The following is a 27,808-nucleotide window of genomic DNA, read 5'->3' as shown; positions in this document are numbered from 1 at the left end:
TGGCAATTTTATTTTCCAAAAAAGTTGTAATATTCCCCTAAATCTGTCACATGGTGAACAAAATTGTCATTTGCACACTTTTTTGAAGGAGGTGCTCGGGTAAGCACCCTTCCCCCTAAAACAAATGGTTTTTGGAGCTCGAGTACTCTGGGTGTTAAGTCTAACGAAGATTATGGTAATGTAATTTTAATCACAAAACAAAAAGTTTGTACCTAGTTGCAGCAAGTTTCCAGATCTCTGAATCTCTGGCACATATGTAGAATCCTTTACAAACCAGAGAAAGTTGTTCTAATGATCTCATATCTAACTCACAGGATACAACCCATCGGAAGATGTACATCAACACCTCAACTGGTAAAGACGATATATGAGTAGACTGCAAGATATACAAAACCATGCATGCATTATTATTAGAATTCACAGTAGTTCAAAAGGTATACTATCACAGTGTTATCTCCTAGATGGCAGTGATGCCAAGCTGCTCTGAGAATTATTATATCATAATCCATTAAGAATGTCCGAATATTTAACAACTATAGCCTAATAATAATACTGATGTAAAAAAATAATATTTGTATGACCGGTATGATTTACATTTTCATTCTAAATAACTTTTTGTCCAAACTAGTTGTCACCTTTGAATAAAATCCTGGAGAGAACAGTGCATAAATGTTTGAAATTACTTCCTGTCCATACATCCAAGACTGGTAATTTTCAGTTGAGGTAGAAACATTTAAATGGTCTAGTAACTTTTTGTTATAGTCTGTTCAATACAAATTAAACAAGGTCCTATAATGTCTAATGTATATACCAAGTTTGAACAAGATCCATCTGTAAACAGTCGAGAAATGCTTGATTTTGATGATTTTTAGCACAAAAATGGCCGCCATTCGGCCATCTTGAATCAGATAGTGAAACAAATTGACGTGCATATGTATAATATCACGTATGATGTATGTGTGAAGTTTGATTGTGATTGGTCCAGGCATTTTTAAGATACAGGTCCGGACGCACACACAGACGCACGCACGGACACACGGAGGTCAAAACATAGTCCCCGTTCGAACGCAGTCCGAAAACGGGGACTTAACAAGCCATGCACAGTCCCCATTAGTTATCAACTTTAAGATGTGTAATGCGTGTGTATGCATTCTGAAAAAAAGATCAAATGGAAATTCATTACATCTCAAACAAGTCATTGTCAATGACACGTCCCCGTTCAGTTCATATTTGAGTGACATATACATTCAAAGCAGATCATGACCGAAATGCACCTGCATATGTACAACACATTGTGCTAAATCTGAACAAAATCCATCCATGCATGACTGAGATCCGGTTCTGGAATTGTGAAAATACGTGATTTTGATGCATTTTCGGCCTTAAAATGACCATCATTCCACTATTGTTAAGCAGATCATGAAACAAATGCACATATCTATTTGTGACATGATGTACCATGTGTGTGTGAAGTTTGAACTTGATCAATCCAGACATGTCTTGGATACGGATCCAGAACTGAATTCTTTAACAAAATGGCCACCAGTCGGCCATTTCGAACTTGATCCGAAAAAAAAAAGACGTGCATCAAGGTCCTATTATGTTTAATGTATGTACCAAATTTGAACAAAATCCATCCATGCATAACTGAGATCCGGGTCCGGAATGGTGAAAATGTGCGATTTCAATGCATTTTCGGCCTTAAAGCGGCCGCCATTTGGCTATCGTTAATGAGATCATGAAACAAATGCACATACATATTTGTGACATGATGTACCTTGTGTGTGTGAAGTTTGAACTTGATCAATCCAGACATGTCTCGGATACGGATCCAGAACTGAATTCTTTAAAACAAAATGGCCGCCAGTCGGCCATTTCGAACTTGATCCGAAAAAAAAAATGATGTGCATCAAGGTCCTATTATGTTTAATGTATGTACCAAATTTGAATGAAATCCGTCCATGCATAACTGAGATCCGGGTCCGGAATGGTGAAAATGTGCGATTTCAATGCATTTTCGGCCTTAAAGCGGCCGCCATTTGGCTATCGTTAATGAGATCATGAAACAAATGCACATACATATTTGTGACATGATGTACCTTGTGTGTGTGAAGTTTGAACTTGATCAATCCAGACATGTCTCGGATACGGATCCAGAACTGAATTCTTTAAAACAAAATGGCCGCCAGTCGGCCATTTCGAACTTGATCCGAAAAAAAAAATGATGTGCATCAAGGTCCTATTATGTTTAATGTATGTACCAAATTTGAATGAAATCTGTCCATGCATAACTGAGATCCGGGTCCGGAATGGTGAAAATGTGCGATTTCAATGCATTTTCGGCCTTAAAGCGGCCGCCATTTGGCTATCGTTAATGAGATCATGAAACAAATGCACATACATATTTGTGACATGATGTACCTTGTGTGTGTGAAGTTTGAACTCGATCAATCCAAGCATGTCTCAGATACGGATCCAGAACTGAATTCTTTAAAACAAAATGGCCGCCAGTCGGCCATTTCGAACCCGATCCCAAAAAAAAATGACGTGCATCAAGGTCCTATTATGTTTAATGTATGTACCAAATTTGAACAAAATCCGTCCATGCATAACTGAGATCCGGGTCCGGAATGGTGAAAATGTGCGATTTTGATGCATTTTCGGCCTTAAAATGGCCGCTATTCGGCTATCGTTAATCAGATCATGAAAAAAATGCATGTGCATATGTCCCATATAATGTGTGATGTATGAGTGAAGTTTGAACTTAATCGGTCCATGCATGTTCGAGATACAGGTGATCACGGACGGACGGACGCACGGACGCACACAGGGCAAAACATAAGTCCCCGTTTTTGGACTGCGTCCGAACGGGGACTAATAAATGCTGTATTATTGATGAAGTTCATCAAAACAAGGTTAAAGTACACACCGTCTGTGGGCGTGCTGATTCACAATGATGTTTCATGCCTGATATACACATCTCTTGTAGATCCTTGGATAGGTTGTCTAATTTTTCATCTGGAGAACTGAAAATGGAAAAAACTGTGGTTAGATCAAGCATAGTACCTAGAAGACGAACCAACCTTTTTTTAGGGCCACTACATATTTCAGAAAGAGATACTGTAGAACGGGAAATTATTCGTGCAGTTAAATTTTCGGGCAATTCGCTAAGGTAGCGCTCTGCGCTAAAATTAAAATTGAGAAGTTATTTATTTTAATGCCGCTGGGGGTGCTGCATTTTTGTATTACCGCTGATGTACACAAACACCACTTACATTCACGTTATTCAAGCAGTGAAAAACAAAGTACTGGGGTGGTAGTATTCATTTAATGTTTTTATTTTATTGTTAAAAAAATGTATTTACAGTCAATAAATTTTTTAACACAAATAGTAGTTAAAAACTTGAAAAATACTTGTCTGAAATCAAACTCCTCAGCATGACAGCACCGTAAAATTTATAAAAACAAGTTCAGACATGACACTTTTCTTCTGAATGTTATACTAGTACCACAAGACTAGTGAATGGAAATGTTATGTATTCATCTGAATTCTGGTTTTAAAAAGGAGACATTTTAGAACAACAGCAATATTCATGTGATTGTCAACTTACTAGTATTCCACATGTTCGTGAAGTGGCTTCAGTCGATCTGTAATGAAAGCAAGTTGGAAGCCCTGTGTACACAATTCCCGGAGATTTTCAAAAGACTGCAAGGCTTCAACTAACTATTTAGCACGAAGAGGTTTTAATTCCGAAAGATGAAGATTGAATTTGACATCGGAAATATCAGCTCCCGTCTGCAGTTCCTTCAAAATACAGTCAGTGTATCACGATTGATTTCAGCAAGTCCTTGAAAAGCTTTTGTTGACGGCAAGATCAAGAAGTTGCAGCCGATCCGTACAACAGGCCGGAACAAACACAGTGGCGATATTGTTGTCGTGTAGTTTGTTTTAAAAAATCTTCACATCGATGTGCTCTGAATACATCAAATATTGCCAGGGCTTTTTGTTCTTTGATGTCAGATAGGAAATGATGACAGTGTCTGAAAACTGATGAATTGTTTTCTGTATTTTTTACTTGGCAAAATTGCTGTCGCGCTGAGCGTGAACTGCAGTAATAATAGCGATAATCCTTAGACGTGTTGGCTAGTGAATGTGTAACATTTGCTTTTAACGTGTGAATTAGTAACAGACATTGAATAATAAATGGTCTTTGTTCTTATTTATTAAGTTTCTGTTTTAAATATATTGGCAAACAAGTATAAATGAAAGGTCAAAGTTGAATACTAGTAATTCGTCTGCAAGGAGAACGCAATAATAAAATGTGCAAATTAGATGAAAAATGTTGTCATTCAAAAATATTCATCAAAATTAAAGATTGAAGTTATCATCATGAAATGAACAAATCAAAGAGGGGTCTACCCAAGGTACATATACACCAAGTATCAAAGCATTCAGACTTGTAGTTTCCAAGAAGAAGTTGAAAAGGTAACAAGCAGCCTCTTAGCTGAGATAGCTCCACTGTTAGCAATGCACATTTCAATTAAAGAACAAAAGATATCATTAAAAATGAACAATATGTAGACTTGCTGTTTTTAACAAGAATTCCAAAATATTACTTTTCACCAAAAATGACAAAAATTATCATCAAAATTAGATAATTGAAGATATCATCACGAAATAACCACATCTGAGAGAGGTCCACATGTAGTACCTATATATGTAATATCAAATCTTGCGACTTTTAACAAGAATTCGAAAATATCACTTTTTACCAAAAATGACAAAAATATTCACCAAAATTTGAGAATTAAAGATATCATTACAAAATGAACAAATCTGAGAGAGGTCCACATGTAGTACCTATATATGCAATATAAAAGCAATCGGACTGGTGGTTTTTAACAAGAAGTCAAAAATATCACATTTTACCAAAAATCACAAAAATATTCATCAAAATTAGAGAATTGAAGATATCACGAAATCAACACATCTGAGAGAGGTCCACATGTAGTACACCTATATATGTAATATCAAAGCAATTTAACTTGTGGTTTTTAACAAGAACTCGAAAATATCACATTTTACCAAAAATCACAAAAAATATTCATCAAAATTAGAGAATTGAAGATATCATCACAAAATAACCACATCTGAGAGAGGTCCACATGTAGTACCTATATATGTAATATCAAGACTTGCAGTTTTCAACAAGAAGTAGAAAATATCACTTTTTACCAAAAATTACAAAAATATTCACCAAAATTAGAGAATTAAAAATATCATTACAAAATGAACAAATCTGAGAGAGATCCACATGTAGTACATATATATGCAATATAAAAGCAATCGGACTGGTGGTTTTTAACAAGAAGTCAAAAATATCACATTTTACCAAAAAAGACAAAAATATTCATCAAAATTAGAGAGTTGAAGATATCATCATGAAATGAACAAATCTTAGAGAGGACCACATGTAGTGCCTATATATGTAATATCAAAGCAATTGGACTTGCGGTTTTTAACAATAAGTCGAAAATATCACTTTTTACCAAAAAAAGACAAAAATATTCATCAAAATTAGAGAATTGAAGATATCATTACAAAATGAACAAATCTGAGAGAGATTCACATGTAGTACCTATATATGTAATATCAAAGCAATTGGACTTGCAGTTTTTAACAATAAGAAAGAAAACAAGCAGCCTATCGGCTGAGATAGCTCCGCTGTTAGCAATGCACATTTCAATTAAAGAACGGAAGACATCTTTAGAAAATGAACAATATGTATAGTATCAAAGCAATCGGACTTGCAGTTTTTAACAAGAAGTCAAAAATATCACTTTTTACCAACAATGACAAAAATATTCATCAAAATTAAAGAATTGAAGATATCATCATAAAATGAACACATCTGAGAGAGGTCCACATGTAGTACCTATGTATGTAATATCAAAGCAATTGAACTTGCGGTTTTTAAAAAGAAGTCGAAAATATCACTTTTTACCAAAAATATTCATCAAAATTAGAGAACTAAATATATCATTACAAAATGAACAAATCTGAAAGAGGTCCACATGTAGTACCTATATATGTAATACAGACCCACCATTTCGTAAATAAAAATAACAATTCCGGGTAACATGATGTGTTGACATTAAAATATACTAAATTTAAGAAGAACTAGTGCATTTTAGTCAATAGAAATGGTTGATTTGTGTTTAGTTTTTTTGGATGTAGACGTTTTTTCAGTGAGCGAAAATCGCCATGGTTAACTCTATGGGAGCGTGCTCATTTGCATCTATTTAAAACTTCACGCCATAAAACATGTGCAATAGTCGTGTCCTTTCTCATGCAAATTTGAACCAATTTGGAAGCTGAAATTATTTCAACACGCGCTTCTGGACGGGAATACCTGTCAGTTGTAGTTCATGAATACAGTACTCATTTGGTCCTTGACCTCCCGCCCGCTTCCGGATTTCGATCGTTTTGTTCAATTCGACCGGTCAATTTCTGCTTTTTTTCGACTGCGCAAATCCGGAAGTATCCGCTCGCATGCTTGCTCGCTCGCCTGACAGCGCAACCGCCCGCATTTACAGTTCATTACCTATTGTTTCATGTACAAGTGCATCATTTTTGTTTTTATGATGTTAAAAGAAGAATAAATACAATCAGAAATTTATAGAACGACCGTTGAAAAAATATGGTGGATCACACGGCCATATGAAATTGGTACATAAAATTGGTACATACGCGTAGTAATAATGTCCACCATAAACAAGATCGAATCAAACATGTGAAATCAAATACGACACTGACACAGACACAATTAATATTTTTGGTGGAGAACGAAAAATGTCTACTGTAGAGTACGGTATTCGTCGAGTAAGCGTGTGTAGAACGACGGTTGCCTTGCACGCATGGTTTGGGTTTAACACAGGTCAAGTTGTAGTTATGTAAATCCATAGCACCTATAACAATTGAAGAATATCTGCAAGAATAGTAAGACTGTGAAAAAAAAATGACCAATCGATTGTTATAGAATGACCGTACTGTACAATTTGTCAAACAAATACAATAATTGCAAATGTACGGCCAGCGCACATCCTACTTGTCCGAAGTTATCAAAGCCGACATCAATGGATATCGCGTTTTTAACTAGGCGACTGGCAAGCAGACTAACACGTTACATAAACTTGTTGAATTACAATTATGGTTTTTATTTTTGCGCCCAATGTCTCGTTATAAAATAAAGAATTCAAATTTTGCAGGGTATTCCGTTTTGCAAACTCTGCAGTGGACAAAATACTTCCATGAGCTGTACGTAGTTCACTTACAACCAAAACAAAGTCAGCTTGGACATTAAGTTGTGAGACGCGACAAAACAAACGGTGCCAAAGGCGCCGACCACACGCGTTAGAAATAAATAGAATGCGTTAAGAGGAATTGCACCTGCATCTCGACGACGTCTCCGGTCATGAGCAGGGTTTGCCGCGTCTTGGAAAAATTGAAAGATAAAAAGGAATCAGTGTCTGAGAACCATTGACTATGTTTGCATGAATAATCCCACGTGAAAGTTCGTTTTTTTTTGCGTATCTTTAGGAATACACTATGGTACCTGAATCCCGATCAATTCATAAATATGAATCGAAAAGTGTCAATTTCCTGCAATCCTTCAAGATAGCCTTGAGTGGAGATTAAATTTGCCTCAGAAAATCTTTCTAACGATGACCTGGATGATTTCCATGATTGTATAATAATACAAATGTTCACGCCAACAGAGGTGGACATATAGTTTTAGCGACCCGAAGAGCTCATTGTCAACCGAGGCGAAGCATTACGATAAAGACTTTCCGTTCCCAATAAATAATAATAAAAAAAAAAGACTTCTCGTTCCCGACATTATGAAATTCTTTCGTCTTTTCTAGGGGGAAAACCCTGAAAGAAATGATTTCGACAAGATAATTTAGAAATTTGCTATATTATCTTTATTTGTGACTTTTATTTGTCTTGAATTGTGACTGAAAGGAGCTGGATGAAATTACAAACTATGTAGTGTGTTCGACAACTCATGTATGAACAATAACTTTAGAAACCTGCTCATATGAGATCGAAGGAGTCTCTGTCTCGCTAAGTTTCCTTGGTGGACCATGAACTTTGTTCCTTGTTTGCACGTTATTAAGTTCACACAATCGCAGACATTATTTTTAAGGGTGCCCTTTAAAATGGCACATTTTCTCGATGTTTTAGCATAATTTTCCTCGAGTTCACTCATGGCTTTCCCACATGCATTTCTCGATCTTTGCTGCTAACTTTTTTTGCACTCTAATATGTTGTTGTTTTTGTTTTTCTAAACACAGAGTTTATTTTCGATTGAAATTCAACGAGATCGTTTGAATTTTGAATTTGATGACGATTCGAATTTTTACAGTGATCAATATTGCGTTTGAGTTACTAGTAATTACAAGCCTGATTTACATTTTTCTTGCGGTGTTTCGTCAATGTATTAAATATAAATGCTTTGGGAAATAGAATAATTATATCGTAAGTGAAAAAGTCTGCCCATATGGAAATCCAGCTAGTATAACATCAGCACTAAAGTCAAAATTTATAACAGCAATGTAAAGTCCATTTTACTGTATGGGAATGAAGGCTGGAGGGTCACCAAGGTTGACATGAAAAAGCTATCAAGTTTTCACCATAACTGCCTCAGGCGCATCTGCAAAGTTTTATGGCCCTGCTGAATGTCCACCTCGGACCTACTCAAAAGAACTGGAACCACCTGCATAAATAAGGCTTAGAAGACTCAGATGGCTTGGGCATGTTCTCAGAATGCCCGATTCATACAACACCAAGATAGCTCTCCGCTGGACACCACAAGGAAAACAACCAAGGGGCAGGCCGAAGAACACCTGGTGGAGAACCGTTGAGCAAGAACTCAGGGAAATGGGTTTAACATGGAGAGAGGCAGAAAGGCTAAAAACCGTGTTGAGTGGAGGGAACTTGTGTTAACCTTATGTTCCGGTGGGAGCAACAAGAGTTAGAAGAGAAAGAGTCTGACGAGGCTGTGTCACAACACGTTTTATTTATTTCCAACGCGCGTGGTCGGTGCCTCTGATTGCGTTTATTTTGTTTTTTTATTTTCGAAATGCGTAACTGGCTGCATTTGTTTTGTTTTATGTTTTCCTCTCTTTCATTTTTCTTCCGGCTGCGGCCAATCCAATAATTCGTCGTCGCAGGTACTCAGACAAGCGATTAATCGTCACAGTCATTATACTAGTAGTTTAAGTCCAATATGTGCAGTTTTGTTTTGCGCACCCAGACACGAGCAAAAGTTAACCCGATAGACTTTCTGAACTACAGCATTCGTATTACCTATGCAAATTGAGTAAGGGTCATAGTGTGAGTTGCATTCGCAAATAACAAAGTGTCAAATTATTTTGAGCGTCGTTCAGAATAAATTTAGTCAAAATTACACACAGAAACACACACACACAACACACAAATACTCGTACTCAATACATATCATTGATTGATTGACCAGTTATATATCTGCTTGAACTATGCACACAAGGACGTAAATATGTAAATACAGGTCACAGTTCGATTTGCGTAGCAAACGTTACAATGTGTCAAGTGATTTGAAGGAGTCTTTGTCCCCCTTCCGAATACAGAGAAGCAATACGCGTTGTATTTTGAATCGTCATTAAAACCTAAATTTATTACGAATAAAAACATAAGTTTATAGATACAATGTATGATCATCGTTACTCCAGTGGTCAGTTAGCAAGCGGACGATGTTTCTGAAGCCAGCCATAGCAAGAGCGAGCGAACAAAAGCGAGCGAGCGAGCGAAAAAGAAGTGATCAGTTTCCGTTCGGAAAGCAGCGAGCGGCCGGAAATTAAGCGATAAGCATTCGGGAAAAAAAACGATAAAAGCGAGAGGTTGGGCGGAATGAGTACTGTATTCCTATCGAGGTCATAGTGTCAGATACATAATTTTTATTTACAAACATTGAGCCATGTCGAAAGTTAGGGAATTGTCAGAATTTACTAAAGGGAACATTGAAGCACTGTATACAGAAGGAGTTTCTATTACATGTATAGGGAAATAGCAAGAAGACTGGGAATTTCTGAAGGCTCCACACGTTTAGTGGATTTTAAATAAACTCATAAAACAAAATTATCATTTAACATTTCATTGATATGCAATTTAACTGAGACGCTTTCAAGAGCATTTTTCTGAAAATAATGTGAACACTAAATTTTACCTGATCTCCTCATTGCCCTCATTCTTGGCCAGAGCTGAGAAAGAATACAACATGAAGTAAATAAAAGATGAAAGCTTTTTACATTGGAATTTCATGAATTTTCATTAAAAAAATCATTGCCAGCGGCTGAATATTTTGCATTTATAACTAAACTAGTTTATAGATTCAAATTGTGTGTATTTTGACTAATTTTCAATTAAAAACAGCCACAGAAATAGGACTTAACATTATGGGAAATATACCTTGTTAGTCACATCATCCAGGTATTGCATTAACTCTATTAAAGAGCAATCCTTGTTATAGAATTATATCTGTGAATTTAGCACTATCCTAAATCTAGTTACATGTATAATGTAAACTATTTCAAATAGTTGAAATGGAGCAAAAATGTGAACTTACCTGAAGCAGCTGATGGTATGCTAACAACATAGTCCTTAATTTTGAATTCTATGTCTGGAACAAGTTGTACAGCTTGTCTGTAATATCTGATGGCTGAGAAGGAGGAAAGATAGTAATTCAGATGATCTATTCTAATTTTATAAATTTAGATAAAGAAAAACAATTTAAATATACACCACAATTAAAACAAAGAAGACACTTTAAGGATGTACCGGGGTAGTAGAGGTTTTTCAGAAGTAAAATATTTAATTTTATATTTTCGTAAAAAATTATTGCCTAATGTATTCATGACGGGATTGGTTACAGTTTTTGTCAAAATTCACCCCCCAAAGACATTTAAAATCATGTGTTTGGCAAACGAGTCTGAAAATATCACAGGCCATATCATACGAAACTTAACACAACAGAGATAAACAGTTGATTAGTACACAGCAATGACTCTAATTTGCATAAGAACCAATAAAAACAACACACATGAACCTGTATTGTAGCTCACACCTGAGAATGCATTGATTAGCCAAGTCAGACAGTGAGCTTTAATGTGACGGAGGACATTCAGGACAGTGCAACACCAGAAAAACTTGGCTGAGTAACTTTCTCCACCGAGTTTGTTGTTTTTGCATTCTCCTGATTCAAGCCAGGGCATTGAAACTGGTTGTGTTGAGGGTCCCTTTTTTAATTCTAGAAGCTAGTTCTCTGTGTTCAGTCTGGGAGCTACAGATGGTGGATGGACGTTTCGGTCGCGTACATTTCGGGCAAGAGTTTCAACAAGGGCAGACGTTTTGGCCTAAGTAGAGTTCAATGGTAAGATGACCTTAGAAACGTAATAAACTATATATTAAATATTTCTGTAACAACTGTATGCCAACATCACTTAGTAGACTATGTATTAAATATTTCTAGTAGCATTTTTGAACAATTTTATTAAATAGTTTAATTACTGTCTGTTATAGAAAAATGACCCGAGGATAAATATTTTAACTATCTTAAATTAGAACTACAATTTTAACACACGAAACACATTATACATGTACGTAGACTGGCACAGCTGTGGGGATTTTCAAAAAAAAATGGAAAAAATAGTTTTGCGAAAGGTTGGGTGAATGCGAAACCACCACAGACTGGTCTTATTTGCAGCTAATCTGTTGCTAATATTTATTCATGATATGCAATGACATCATTGAATGGATACAGAAAAGAAGTGGGGGCGTGCGCGCTGCATAATGAGGTAAACATGGTGGGTCACACTAAGGGTCAATTTGTCGACAGATTCAAACTGTTTTTCATCTAAACAGAACGGAGAAACTTCAAATGCAATCTATTTGCCGCTTCCGGTCAGAAAGGCAACGAAATGTCGTGGCTGTCAGTAAAACCATCAATTATTGTCTTCTGTGCAGATCGCGCTTCACTGTAACCCAGGCAAATAAAGCTACATGCATGCTACTTTTCTTCATTAGAATAATTTGTTTGGAACGTTATAAATACTAATTTGTTATTACGATCGAGAAACTTGAAGAAAAGTGAAGTCTTCAGGTACTAAGGTTAACTAGATATAGTTTAAAGGTCAAATTAATCTGATTGGATAACATTCTTGCAGGTAATGCAAGTTATTATGAGGTATAACTTTTTGTTATAATAGTTTTTTTCCTTTTGATAGTCAATTCTGGCTGGTGTTTCGCTTTTTTTCCCTTATCCTCGTGACCATCATGTAAATCATTTAAATACATGTACTTGAAACTTTACTTCAATTGAAACCAAGTAAATATATACAATTAAAAAAACAACGGATGTCAAAATGTCCATGACAGATGGCACGTCACTCAATGTGTTTCATGTACTGGCCAAAAAAATTACTACTTTCCACTCCAGAATATACTGAATATCTTTAAACAAACCTATACTGCCAACATTTACCGGTATTGTTATGAAATAACTGATATCAACACATATATAATGATGGGTGTGAATTTCACAATGAAAAAAAAATCATTATGTCCGCTTATGCCTATTATGTATATTAACAAGTCATGAATGACACTGCCTTCGCTAGTTGTCATTCTAAAGTTGCATGGACATAAATTGACAAACATGCTTTCTAAGGCATTTTCAAGTTTATAGCACTCTCCATCCAGGTCAGCATTATTCTCAGCAAGGAAACCAGATAGCACCAAACCAGTACAACAGGTAAAATGACAAGGAAGTATACAAATCAGATCTGCAAATATGTAGAGTCAATGTTGTGTTTGTTTGGATAAACTAGTTTGTGGCTGTGGATTAGTTTCAATATCTCTAATTAGGACAAGATTACTTCTCAATGATACAAATAAAGAGCAAAAATCCAGAAAAATATTATCAAGTTTTTATTATCATACATTAATATTAACAAATCGTGTGAAATTTTATGTAGAGAGAAACACATATTTATGCTTTGGTTGACAGACCTTCTCAAAGTAAAACAAGCAGGCTCTCGGCTGAGATAGCTCCGCTGTTAGCAATGCACATTTCAATTAAAGAACAGAAGATATCATTAGAAAATGAACAACATGTATAGTATCAAAGCAATGGGACTTGCTGTTTTCTACAAGAATTCAAAAATATCATTTTTCACCATAAATGATTGTGATTTTTAACAAGTCGAAAATATCACTATTTACCAAAAATGATAAAAATATTCACCAAAATTAGAGAATTAAGATATCATGAAATGAACAAATTTGAGAGTGGGCCACATGTAGTACCTATATACAGTTATATGTAATATCAAAGCAATTGGACTTGTGGTTTTAACATGAAGTCGAAAATATCATTTTTTACCAAAAATGACAAAAATATTCACCAAAATTAGAGAATTAAAGATATCATTACAAAATGAACATATCTGAGAGAGGTCCACATGTAGTACCTATATATGTAATATCAAAGCAATTTGACTTGCACTTTTTAACAAGAAGTCGAAAATATCACTTTTTACCAAAAATGACAAAAAGATTCACCAAAATTAGAGAATTGAAGATATCATTACAAAATGAACAAATCTGAGAGAGATTCACATGTAGTACCTATATATGTAATATCAAAGCAATTGGACTTGCAGTTTTTAACAAGAAGTCGAAAATATCACTTTTTACCAAAAATGACAAAAATATTCACCAAAATTAGAGAATTGAAGATATCATCATGAAATGAACAATCCCGAGAAAGGTCTACCCAAGGTACATATACACCAAGTATCAAAACATTCAGGCTTGTAGTTTTCAAGAAGAAGTCGAAAAAGTAAAACATTGACACGGACGACGACGGACAATCACTCAATACGATAAGCTCCGCTCGACAAAGTCGACAGCGGAGCTAAAAAAAGAACCTGCGAAACTTTATACAATTGTCAGACACGCAGTGAATAGTACCACCAGTGGCTTTGCTTTCTGAGAAAAAAATTCTGGCTCTGCACCTGACAAAAAGAAAGAAAACAAGCAGCCTATCGGCTGAGATAGCTCCGCTGTTAGCAATGCACATTTCAATTAAAGAACGGAAGACATCTTTAGAAAATGAACAATATGTATGGTATCAAAGCAATCGGACTTGCAGTTTTTAACAAGAAGTCGAAAATATCACTTTTTACCAAAAATTACAAAAATATTCACCAAAATTAGAGAATTGAAGATATCATTATGAAATGAACAAATCTGAGAGAGGTCCACATGTAGTACCTATATATGTAATATCAAAGCAATCGGACTAACGGTTTTTAACAAGAAGTCAAACTATCACTTTTTACCAAAAATGACAAAAATATTCACCAAAATTAGAGAATTGAAGATATCATCACGAAATGAACGAATCTGAGAGAGGTCCACATGTAGTACCTATATATGTAGTATCAAAGCAATTGGACTTGCGGTTTTTAACAAGAAGTCGAAAATATCACTTTTTACCAAAAATGACAAAAATATTCACCAAAATTAGAGAATTAAAGATATCAATACAAAATGAACAAATCTGAGAGCGGCCCACATGTAGTACCTATATATGTAATATCGAAGGAATTGCACTTGCGGTTTTTAACAAGAAGTCGAAAATATCACTTTTTACCAAAAATGACAAAAATATTCACCAAAATTAGAGAATTGAAGATATCAACATGAAATGAACAAAACTAAGAGAGGTCTACCCAAGGTACATATACACCAAGTATCAAAGCATTCAATCTTGTAGTTTTCAAGAAGAAGTCGAAAAAGTAAAACATTGACACGGACGACGACGACGGACAATCACTCATATGATAAGCTCCGCTCGACAAAGTCGACAGCGGAGCTAAAAAGAACATTTAGTCCAAAGTAAGCAGAGGTTGTAGCATATGTGCTCCCATTGGCTGTTAGATTTAATTAAAAAAGATATTTGAATCATTTTAGTACGAAAAAATATTACTTAATAAATTTATACCAGCCAGAAAGAAATTGCAGTTCACACTGTACTATTTTAAACATGTTCTACCAAAGTCTAGGATGAACTAATTCACCAGTTTCCACTCTACAAAGTTATCAAATTAATATTCATGGGATTCTGCAAAAATAAAATATTAAGAATGTGCAAAAAGCCAGAGTACTTGTGTTTTCAATTTCATTAAAATCTGACCAGGAATATGCCGAACATTTTGCTTGAGCTAAACCAAGTGGATGCCAAGCTATCAAAAGAAATAAAAAAGTGCATAAAAAAACTAATCAGCAGAGGTAGTGATCCTGTAACCTAAGTGTATGTCAAATTTCCTTTGAACTGGATTGCAGCGTTCATTATAGGAAATTGTCTCAGATTGGCTGCTAATTTGCATACTAATTTGCATACTAATTAACATATTGTAGTTGTATTAAAATAATATATAAAAAAATATCCGGAGTTTTGAAAAAAAAAATTATGACTATTAAGTCAACATCATTAAAATTGAGAATTGCGTGAATTTGACCCCCTTCCTAATATTGTTTCACTTATCCCTTAATGCACAAAGTCAACAATTAAAAACATGGTCGCCGTTAAATACATCTCAATCGAGGTCCGTAAATTATTTTCCTGCTCATAATGGAGATAAATTATGGTAGATAAACATTGAAATTGCCACCCTGACTTCAGTACCGAAATAAATAGCTGATTGGGAAAATGTGTCTCTGTTGACAGAGGTTTGATTTACCGATAAACTTCACCAGTGTAGTAACGCACTCGGGTATCATATTTACTTCAAAGGTAATTTAAAAGTGATGATAGATTCATTGATATTGAATTACAGTACTTTTCAACTTCATCATTGCTTTCAAACAGTCACGGTTGGTCGAACTTGACTTGTGTTTTCTCGATAATTCTAGTCTAATATGTCGTCACAAAACCAAGTTTTAATCTGCTAGCAGTTGCCAATGAAAACCAGAATTCACGGCAACACAAATATATAGACGAACAACGAACCAAGGAGTTGCACTAATACTTAACATAAACGAGGAATCCAATGAGGATAATCACACAAAACCATAAAATCCGTAAAATGTAGTAAAACTGAACTGTACTTATCCAAGCTGGCAGCAGCAAAACAGCGCCCTCCTTGACCGATCATGATCAGCATCAGCGTGTTCTAAATCACGATCAGCGTGTTCTAAACTTTTATGTTTTTATTATTCCAGTATTTTATATGCCAAACGTTATTCCCAAGCCTCCTAAATGACGAGATAAACTTTCGATTTACACGTTTCATAACCAGTTCTTGAACTAATAGCAGGACTGTTTTTCTGGCAAAGTGAGACACTGTGCGATCACTAGTTTCTCACTGAAGTCAGGACACAAAAGGATAAATCAAAGTTCATAATAAATACCATAAGCACAGTTTCTTACCTTTGAGAATTTAATCAATATAAGCCTTGTGCAAAGAACGATACAGTCCCGGAATACAATAACGACGCCGATTTCCTCAGCGGTTAGACTGGCGCATGCGCAATACGGTAATGCCAGTTCTCTTGCGAGATGTTGTTCTGGCAAATTTCGGCATTTTTATTAATAAAATGTTGAAAATCACAGAAAAACACAATGAAACTTTGGCGAATCAAAAAAATACTTGGTGTGCATATGTATGGCATTGAGAATTACATATGCACCAACTTGGAAAAACATTGGACAGAGCATATCAAAGTTATAAGAGATAAAAGACAGACGAACGGACGGACGGACAGACGAAACCCAATCTACCGTATAAGCCTTCGGCAGACTTCGTCTGCGAAGGCTGACAAGCAGCCTCTCGGCTGAGATAGCTCCGCTGTTATTCATCGAAATTAGAGAATAAGCGATATCATCACGAAATGAACAAATCTGAGAGAGGTCTACCTGTAATACCTACACATATAATATCAAAGCAATCTGGCTTGCAGTTTTTAACAAGTCAAAAATATCACTTTTAACCAAAAATGACAAAAATATTTATCAAAATTAGAGAATTGAAAATATCATTACGAAATGAACAAATCTGAAAGAGGTCCACATGTAGTATCTATTTCAGAACCAAAGTGAGGCCTTTCACTCTTCCTTGACGCCTAAATTAGAGTGACGCCTATTCAAGAGATTGTACGGTGTATTGTTTGTTTTGTGCATGTATTGTGGAAAAAAATTACCACGCCCATTTAGTGATTACAATATGTAGTAATATAAACCGCACCCAGAACTTTAGTTTTTTATCCTCAATTTTTAAATTGATACACTGTTATATAAACTGTGGTTTATATTAGAACTTTTACGGTACTTGAATAAAAATACAATGAACTAACATGTACACATTTACTCAAAAAATAAATAACTGTTAGTAAGTTTATTATTAAAATACAAAATTGTAAAATATTTTTCCTTTTTATCTATCAGTCTAGAGTAACAATTTATTGGTAGAAGTTTTCATTATAAATGTGTTTATCACAAGATTACCTTCATATAATGTACCATTTTTCTCTGCATTCACACCTTGCAGGAAGAGATATTTTGCCTGAGGAAACAGACAGGAATAAAAACTACTGTAACAGTAACCAACAGTGTATATCGTTAAATTATCACAATTTACAGATGATGAAATTTTGCAAAGTCTATCTGATTCCAGCGCTACAAAATTCTCTGACCTCCTCTGATGTATTCAACTTTTGCATAAAAATTTTGCAATAACAAATTGTAATTGTGAATTTATTAACTTATCACTATAAAATAAATAAATGAATAAAAAGCTGTTCAAATAGGTGGCATGTGCATTTAGCTAAAACTGGAAAGCACTTGTAGGATACAATATTTCACCATATTTAATTTTCACATAATTCTGTTACTGAAAATCTCACCTTCATTTTGAATTCATAATGTTATACATTGTAAATGGCATAATAATAATAACCCTTGTCGCCAACAATTTACATTTTATGTAATGTAATTGTTAAAAAAAATGTATGGAAACAAATAAATAATACTAGTTTGAGACCTCTCTGTTGTACATATACATGATATATTAATCAGCTAAAGTCATATTACCGTGTCTGTATCTCTATTTGAAAGTAAATATGCTAATTGATTTTTACTGTCTTTCATATTTGATAAAATTTTGATTTCATTGAAGAATGTTTTTCTTTCAGTATCTATACTATGTAGTATACTATTTCTCACAAGTCAAAAAATTTGATAGTTAGAATAATCATTTGAATCTTGGTGGTTTTAACTGCCGTTTAGAAGAGCATCAAAACAAACGCCACTGGCAATACACACACACATCTACAAAAAAAATGCCATGACAAAACAGAATAATCAAAATCAACAAATATATTAGGTACCTCCTTTTCAAGAATTTCAGGATCTTCATTCTGACTATTGTTTCTTGATCTTCTTCCAGTTCTGGCATTATCAGTAGATGCTCTGTTGGAGCTTCCAATCAATTCAGCCTGCCATTGCTGACGAAAGTTAGTCAGTTCCACTTCTAGATTAGACTCTTCAGTTTCTTCTTCTTCCTCCTCACTGGAATAATCACCACGTGGAATAGCAGCATAATTAGTTGCCTGTAAAATCAACAATATCTATGATGACATAGGGATTATACATGTACCAGTTTACTGTCAACAATATCTATGATGACATAGTGATTATACATGTACCAGTTTACTGTCAACAATATCTATGATGACATAGGGATTATACAAGTACCAGTTTACTGTCAACAATATCTATGATGACATAGTGATTATACATGTACCAGTTTACTGTCAACAATATCTATGATGACATAGGGATTATACATGTAGCAGTTTACTGTCAACAATATCTATGATGACATAGTGATTATACAAGTACCAGTTTACTGTCAACAATATCTATGATGACATAGGGATTATACATGTAGCAGTTTACTGTCAACAATATCTATGATGACATAGTGATTATACAAGTACCAGTTTACTGTCAACAATATCTATGATGACATAGTGATTATACATGTACCAGTTTACTGTCAACAATATCTATGATGACATAGTGATTATACAAGTACCAGTTTACTGTCAACAATATCTATGATGACATAGTGATTATACAAGTACCAGTTTACTGTCAACAATATCTATGATGACATAGTGATTATACAAGTACCAGTTTACTGTCAACAATATCTATGATGACATAGTGATTATACATGTACCAGTTTACTGTCAACAATATCTATGATGACATAGTGATTATACAAGTACCAGTTTACTGTCAACAATATCTATGACGACATAGTGATTATACAAGTACCAGTTTACTGTCAACAATATCTATGATGACATAGTGATTATACATGTACCAGTTTACTGTCAACAATATCTATGATGACATAGTGATTATACAAGTACCAGTTTACTGTCAACAATATCTATGATGACATAGTGATTATACATGTACCAGTTTACTGTCAACAATAATTATGATGACATAGTGATTATACAAGTACCAGTTTACTGTCAACAATATCTATGAGGACATAGGGATTATACATGTACCAGTTTACTGTCAACAATATCTATGATGACATAGTGATTATACATGTACCAGTTTACTGGTTGCCCTTTGGTACATTGTGCATTCATAATTTTAGCATATTTGATGTTGAAGGAATCAACTTTAAAATAATTAAAATTCACTGAATTATGACAGAAACAATTCATTCTATGCTACTGTTTGCTCTAACAGTAGCGCTTATATAATGGAAGAAATGTGTCTATGATCAAAATAAATCATAATTTCCGGTAGAAATATAGCTCGCTGATGTCATCCTAGTACATGCATGTCTTGTTATATGTCATGTTAAGTATGTTGACCATTTGTGTTTGACCCAAAATGTGGTTCTCTGTGAGCAATTGAAGTAAGGTATAACAACAGTGAGAATTAACTGACAAGAATCTGTAACCAAGGCCAAAAAACAAACTTTCTGGCACACTTAGCCTACTTGACAGAGATGTATACATAACATACACAATTTGCATTGTTATAAATAACACCTGATTAGGGTAGTAAATGGTTTGACTTTATGGCAGGTAAATTTGAAAACAGATCCAATAAACCCATGGCGTTTGTAATTTCGTGCAAGTTTTGGCTTGACGCTCTAATAACTATATAGATTGATAGCTCAGCAGGAAACAGAGTCAAAGAAACCTTAGAAAGAACGAGGCAGAGGGTTCTCCGAACCCACCTATTCACATAGTTCATACCCACCATAGATTCCAGTCAGTCAAAATTACTATTTTGAACTGTAGGCATTAATCAGCGATTCTGCCAATGATGGAGAGATAGAATCTAGGTCAGGGGAAGTCCCATGACCCCAAGATTCTTTTCCCTTACGTCACAAACCATGTGACCGAGGCCATATGGCGGCGCCATTAGACTGGCTATTCACTACGGAAAAAGTGGGGTGGTAGGGCGAGACCCGGAGTCTATGGTGGCTATGAACTATGTAAATAGGTGGGTTCGGAGAACCCTCTACCTAAATTCACTATGTTCAATTGCCCACCAGAGACTCCGGTCTGTCAAAATGACTATTTTGAACTGTAGGCAGAGTCAGACGCCGATAGGTGGCAGGTTTTCCGAGCAAACAGAAAATGATGAAAGTCTTTTCCCAGTCTGGGATGATACACTCTACACCACTCATCACGTAGATAAGACCCGCAAAAAAGGGTGGTGTCTTACTCGGCCTGTGCTGTCCCCGGAGCAAAAAATCTGAAATGCTGCTACGGTGACAGGGTTCGGTGTGTTCGAGAAAGCTAGACCCAAAACCCAAATTGTGGGGTAGTATGCTTTCGAAGTAAAGACTGAAACATTTCTGCATTTCTGAAAAGCGAGACCTTGAGACTTACAAGGAGAGCTGATGGTGGAGAAATCTGTCCGCAAAAATGCTGAGACCAACTTATGGCCTATGCACAGGAACCCTTGTGATTGTTCAGGCTGGGTCAGCAACCAGAGTCTGACCCACTACGATGGGACCCAGCCTAAAAGAGGCCCTCCTCAATGAATTGGGTGGCTCTTAGGTAGTAATTGATAATGACGTTTGCATTCTCCAGAAGCCTGCCCTCAGAAAACGTTCGTGGGGACGCCTGACGCTAGCACTAGTGAGTCAGCAATCGCACGGACCTCATGCGCTTGTATTTGGTATCTCTGCAAGCTCCGAGTCGAGAAAGTTAAAGTATTATAGACCTCTAATACAGTTGCAGTAATCAACCTGGTGATGAAAGTCGGGGAGACCGGCCTATCCTGCCTGCCTGGGCCGTAACAAAAAGACATGTGCTTGGCACCCAGTCTTGAATCCCTAGTACGATTTTGGTAGCAACTCCGTGCTTGAACCGTGCAGAGAAGTAATTTCTCCTGATCCTTCGGGCCGACAAAATTTGACAACCGGGGGATGACCATCGGGTGAAGATCGTGTCTTGGGATTTGGTTCTTGGCAAGAAACCTGATTCGTGTCTTTAGCACAACTTGATTGTCCATAAAGGCGGCGCACCCATCCACGAAAGACAGACAGACGCCTACCTGAGGCGAGGAACAGTAGGAAGACTATTTAAAACGTTTCAGCCAGTAATATTTTCATGAACTTATTTATTCAAAAAATCGACCACGTAATTATTTGGAGTATTGTTGTAATATATTTTTCGTACCATCAATTTCTAAAACGTATATATTCACAGTAATGAACGAACAAATAAAACTTCTGAACTTTCAAAGTTACGACGTGACATAACTTACTTCGCGATGTTATACACCGATTATACCAATAATTCCTCTTACTCAGTCATGATGCCAAGCAAAAAAATGTTACTTCGTTTTTTTGATAAGAAATAAAAGTAAAATTTAACTTTTATCTTATCGGGAGTGGATATTTTTGATCACTCGATCACTTTGGTAAAAACACAGCCCGCCATAATGTTTGTGATGTATCAGCTGGCCGGCATGTGTCCTTCAACCCGATGGGTCAATAATTCCATTAACCAATCAAAATGCCGCATGGTAATGCCGGTAGAATCTGAAGTTTTCCGAATGGTAGTGATTATAAAAATTACATTGCGGAAGTAAAGCGATGTCGTAGCATGATGCGTTGACATCGATTTCAGTCGAAAACTGCAGGAAAGAGGTAATTAGCAATTTTTAAAAGGTAAAATAGGTATTGAAAGAAGAGTTTTTACATGAAACTTGATAATAACAGTTCAAATGTATTTTACCAAATCACGCAATAAACACGTTGATTTTTTTCTTGAGTAGCGTAAACTGTCAGATCTTGAACTCCGCTTTGACCATGTTATATCGGGGTGAAATTGATTTTGAAAGAATTTTAGCTTTCAATCTTTAGACTGTGTCTATCGCAGAAAGTATTTATATACTTACAAACAAAGAGATGATATTTTCACAAAATTGACTAGCCGCTACGTATCGTGCGACTTCTATTGTTTACAAATTATAATCCACGACTGACAGGATGCATAATATACATAATTATAATAACAATCGGAAGCATTTTCATGGTGGTCGCTAATTTTGAGTGCCGGTTTGGGCCGACCACCGCCGACCAGTGTGGCGAGAACCCTGGTTATGGGGCTGTAACATCTTTTATTTACCAGGGCTGTTACCAACCAGGGCTGAATCATCCCGACATCTAAATGTTTATATATAATTGCATCTGTGTATGAACTGGTCTATATCACAATTTCATACATGTAACACTGATTTGTAAACTGTGAATCAATTTTTTGAACTTCTGGTAAGAGATTCCTTAGAGGTCCCTCACCCATAACTCTAATCCTAATCCTAAACTGTCAGCACCCCTCCCCCATTTAAATTGTATACATAACATATCTATATAAAAAAAAAAACAATTCTATCATTGATGCAGCCTATGAAGAATCCAAAACTCTTGTGCATGACCCATGGCTTAACTTTATACAAAAATTACTAGTCATAACAGATCTAACTAATTCAGACCCACATCAGAATAATTTTTGTGATATTTTTAAAGAGAAGCTCAAATGTTTGTACCGTATGAAGTGGAAAAACAATTTGTTGAACAATTGTAACCTTGACTTTTACAGGTGTGAATTTGAACATTATTTGGAAAAAATTAAAAATAAAAATCATAGAATAGCTTATACTAAATTTAGAACTTCTGCACATTTTCTTCTCATTGAATCTGGTAGACATAAAGGCATTTTGAAGGAAAACAGGCTATGTAATCTCCATGAATGCAATGAAGTAGGGGATGAGAAACATTACATTTTATATTGTAATAATTGCCAAATCAAAGAACAAAGATCTAGATTCCTTGCAGCTTTATACATCTATGCCCCAAAGCTGGAAGATTTTAGCATGGATGAATTATTTCCTATTATTGTTTCAGGTAATGATTTTTTCATTCTTAGCATTTTTGCAAAATTTATTTTCTATATTCTTGATATGTTTTAGTACTGTAAGTTTTTGTTGTTCTGAATGTTTTGTTTTGTTATTTTTGGACTTTACTCAAGATTTCATTGGTACGTTCCAAATAAAAAATTCTATCTATCTATCTATCTATCTATCTATCTATCTATAAAGGGGCATATACATGTACAATTACATTGGGGCTGGAGGTTTGATTAGTTTTAGGCCTTAAGGAACTCTTTCCCCATTTTGTAAGCCCCAACGAAGAGGGAAAGTGTGTACCCCCATACCTTAGCCTCCAGTCTTTTCTCATCAAGTGGAATTGGCAACACTTTGCAGACAAAATGAAATTGCGCAATTTTAAGTCCATATTGCGTAGGATAAAATTCAAAGGCGAGAATATTTGTTGAGAAATCAAGTAAGTTGGGAATTCTACCAAACTCGTTTCAGTTAACACCCAATCAAATTCTAAATAATAGATAAGGGGTGAACTCTTGACCTACATTCGAAAACAACAATACGGAAAATGTGTGTGACACCAAAAAAACACCCACTATAGGAGACATCAAATTCCCATTCACCAGTGATTGCAAATCCCATAAACCTGGAAACTAATATTACTTATTTACCATAGTTTCGTCTTAGTCGATGAAGTCGACTTATTTACGCCTGGGAATCACGATCGGAGAAGCGAACGACGGAATTATTGAACATCAAAAACTTACGCATCGCCGCCATCATTGAAATTAAGAAAAACATTAACAGTTCTGTATTTACGTTACACGATTCGACAAAACAAACTAACAGATAGGCGTGCTATATTATTTATGATTCAGTTATTAAAGTATATTATTATAATGTAATGTCCTATTTTGTGGAAATATTACAAAACATATTGAAATCAAATTACGAAAACACAGTCTATGAATAGCAAGACTATTTAAAAATGGCAGACATAGTATAATTTAGTGGGACTGTGATGTTATACATGTTAATTTTTCAATACATTGACGATCGAAGATGAGTTCTGTCGAGGAATTCCACAAAGCAGAAAGTGATGCCAAGTCTACAGCTGCAAAGCATGTGGCAAATATGCTTCAGGTTTGTTATTATTATAATTTTTGGTTGTTGTTTGATGTTTCATAACTTAATTGTCAATGGTTCCGGGCTCTCTAAGTTGTCTCTCATTCATTAAACATTCAACGTCTATAATAATTTGTTATGTGTGCATCGTGATACAAAACAAGATAAACAAAATTAATAAACAAGAGATAAATTAAGAAAACATGTGATCCCTGCATGACTGACCAAGAATAATACGTTATAGGTGTGATATGGCAGACACTAAATTAACATAATTTATCTAGTAGTGGAGTAAAACAAGGGTGTAATTTGAGTCCCCTTCTATTCAATGTCTTCATTAATGACTTATCGGATAGTGTTAATTCAAACCTGTTAAGTCTAGGGAACTCAGATTTAAACAGTCTGCTTTTTGCTGATGACATAGTATTGTTGTCAGATTCAAGCAAAGGGCTTCAAAATAACCTAGACAAACTCAGTACCTATTGTGAGATGTGGAAATTAATATTCTCACGATCTTATACATCGTGCTGTATTTGAATGATCGACATGATCTATTGATTCAAAACAGTGAACCGATATCCTTAAATGCAAATCACTACTCTGTTGCAGCAAAATTTACAGTCCAACTGAACATTAAATGGTACAATTGTACACAAGCAAATTGGCCCTTTTCAGGGCCACCACATCTTCCAAAAAAAGATATACTGTTAGCAAAACATACAGTGCATGTAAACCAATGTACCCAAACTATGTATGCATATATATACAAAATGCGTATAAAACAAAAAGAGATACAGTGGCCCCTCGCTCAGTGGCTGGTGTCGGGATCCAAGCAAAAACCGCAGGGCCACGACTTACTAAGAGACCTTGTGAAAGAGAGGGGGGGGGGGGGGGGCGTGCATTGAAAACACATAAAAAGCACATACATGTATAAACCCTTGGTTTAGTTAATTGAAAGATTATAAACATATTTACAAATTGTGTGTCAGGCAGTATTTAAATAAGATCACGATTATGTTTGCTGTAAACATTGCAGTGATGCGTTGTTTATTTTGTTTGTGTCCAATATTTTATGGGTCGTTTGCTGTTGCTTGCGACTTCGACAGTAACAGTTTCCAAAATAAACCACTTTCATCACAATTATAAACTTGTTTGTCGGAATAACCATCTTCATAGATAATTTCTCTCAGTTTTTCGAAAAAAGTTCTGACAGTGTCCATGTTCGCAGATCGAGCTTCGCCTTGGATTGAGACTTCGTGTATAGCGTGTCTTCTTTGCCATCACAAGAACCACCCTGAACTTGCCCCTGAATTCAAAGTCGTCATATCTGAGTTGTGTGCTTTGCATTGAGTGGAGTTCCGGCAGACCGTTCTTGAAGAAACGTAAACAGCTTTATCAATGTCATCTTTGTCAGACAATTTTGCACGTTTTTCTGTTCAGTCCCGCCTCTTGGTCAACTTTGAAAATGAATTCCCTCTTCATTTTTTACCCACCCACGAATAGTGGGCTCACCCACTGCTAGATCACGTGCAACCCTTCACTTGTTTCACCATAGACCTTAGACTCATTCTAAGGTCTATGGTTTCACCTCTTCTTGACACGGTCGATCACTGTGAGTTTATGGCGTACAAACAGGCTGGATAGCTTTTGCTTTGACATGCTGTTCAGTTGAGAAATAGAGCTCAGATAATGAATTCAACTTATTGTAGCAAGTTTTATAGAGGTAATGTATACCAAAATGGGATTGGCCGAGAAGCATGTACTGTCACTACCCGACACCCCTATGACACCTTGAGCAATTGATGGACAGTAGGTGTTAAGTTGTATCTTTAATGGTTAGTTAAAAACACTATGCCTCGAAACATTAGTCTTTGTACTTCAGAACTGCTGTCAAAACACAACAGAAATTTTGGGAGCCAGCCAAGTATCTGCGACTTAGCCGAATCGCGACTTACCGAGGCACGACTTAGCGAGGGGTCACTGTATACCAAAACGTACAAGAAAAGGCCAAGGTTTTAAAAATTGTAGATTTATTTAATATTTAACCAATCTTGAAAAACGTGGTGCTTTAAATATACATGTAAGCCTGCGTGGTTAACAGATAAAAAATATAATAATTCAGTTATTCAAATAATAATTTATTGAGATTGGGTTGAGGTGGCGGGTCTTCTGAAATAGGTGGGTTGAGATGTGTAGGGATACTGAGTTGTATTGTCCAATGAAAAACGAGTCACGATATTTTGGGATGTCCAGCACCCGTACATGTACACAGAGACTGCAATCACTTACTAGTAGTACATTGTGCTTTTATCTCAGAAAGTAAACTCAAAGGTAAGACTTGTACTACATCTGTGATGCTGCTTCCTGCGATGCTAACATGACAACAAAAATAAAACCAATATATACTTACAATATATGGCTACCGTCTATTCAGAAAATAATAAACTAAGTACATACAACAAATTTAAGACAACGTATGAATTCAAAAACATATTTAGAACAAGTATAGAATATCAATCACCAAATAAGCATCACAAAGCTCAGGATATCAGAGATAGAAAAACTGACATATCTACTAGTAGGAATACCACCAGAGGCAGACACATACTTCTTCATTGACACATACTTCTTCATTGTCATGTCCTACATTGATGTGTGCTTCTACATTAACACATACTTCTACATGTACATTGACACATGTTTCTACATTGACATGTGCTTCTACATTGTCATGTGCTTCAACATTGATGTGTGCTTCTACATTGACATGTGCTTCTACATTGTCATGTGCTTCAACATTGATGTGTGCTTCTACGTTGTCATGTGCTTCTACATTGACACATACTTCTACATTGTCTTGATTGTCTTGTGCTTCAACATTGATGTGAACTTCTACATTGACATGTGCTTCTACATTGTCATGTGCTTCAACATTGATGTGTGCTTCTACATTGACATGTGCTTCTACATTGTCATGTGCTTCAACATTGATGTGTGCTTCTACATTGACATGTGCTTCTACATTGTCATGTGCTTCTACATTGATGTGTGCTTCTACGTTGTCATGTGCTTCTACATTGACACATACTTCTACATTGACGTGTACTTCTACATTGATGTGAACTTCTACATTGTTTTGT

At 35.6% G+C, this 27,808-nt stretch overlaps 2 protein-coding genes across 2 annotated transcripts in view; one reads left to right on the top strand and one right to left on the bottom strand.

The window, feature by feature from the left end:
- The window catches only part of LOC100374207 (F-box only protein 9-like), a 31,673-nt gene extending 7,352 nt beyond the window's left edge, over positions 1–24,321 (bottom strand). Inside the window, exons 1-7 of the mRNA XM_006826041.2 lie at positions 24,215–24,321; positions 18,491–18,712; positions 17,610–17,667; positions 10,668–10,760; positions 10,269–10,302; positions 2,930–3,026; positions 213–376 (exon numbers count right to left, since the gene is read on the bottom strand). Coding sequence (XP_006826104.1) covers positions 213–376; positions 2,930–3,026; positions 10,269–10,302; positions 10,668–10,760; positions 17,610–17,667; positions 18,491–18,712; positions 24,215–24,217 — 671 coding nt within the window. The 5' untranslated portion in view covers positions 24,218–24,321. The remainder of the gene's footprint in view (positions 1–212; positions 377–2,929; positions 3,027–10,268; positions 10,303–10,667; positions 10,761–17,609; positions 17,668–18,490; positions 18,713–24,214) is intronic.
- Positions 24,322–24,532: 211 nt separating this feature from the next.
- The window catches only part of LOC102803563 (exocyst complex component 3-like), an 85,917-nt gene continuing 82,641 nt past the window's right edge, over positions 24,533–27,808 (top strand). Inside the window, exon 1 of the mRNA XM_085507806.1 lies at positions 24,533–24,686. Coding sequence (XP_085363932.1) covers positions 24,606–24,686 — 81 coding nt within the window. The 5' untranslated portion in view covers positions 24,533–24,605. The remainder of the gene's footprint in view (positions 24,687–27,808) is intronic.

The sequence above is a fragment of the Saccoglossus kowalevskii genome, chromosome 14 (assembly GCF_978046115.1).
Source record: "Saccoglossus kowalevskii chromosome 14, keSacKowa6.1, whole genome shotgun sequence".
Taxonomy (NCBI): domain Eukaryota; kingdom Metazoa; phylum Hemichordata; class Enteropneusta; family Harrimaniidae; genus Saccoglossus; species Saccoglossus kowalevskii.
The sequence above is the reverse complement of the archived record's forward strand: the minus strand, read 5'-3'. Positions and strand labels throughout refer to the sequence as shown.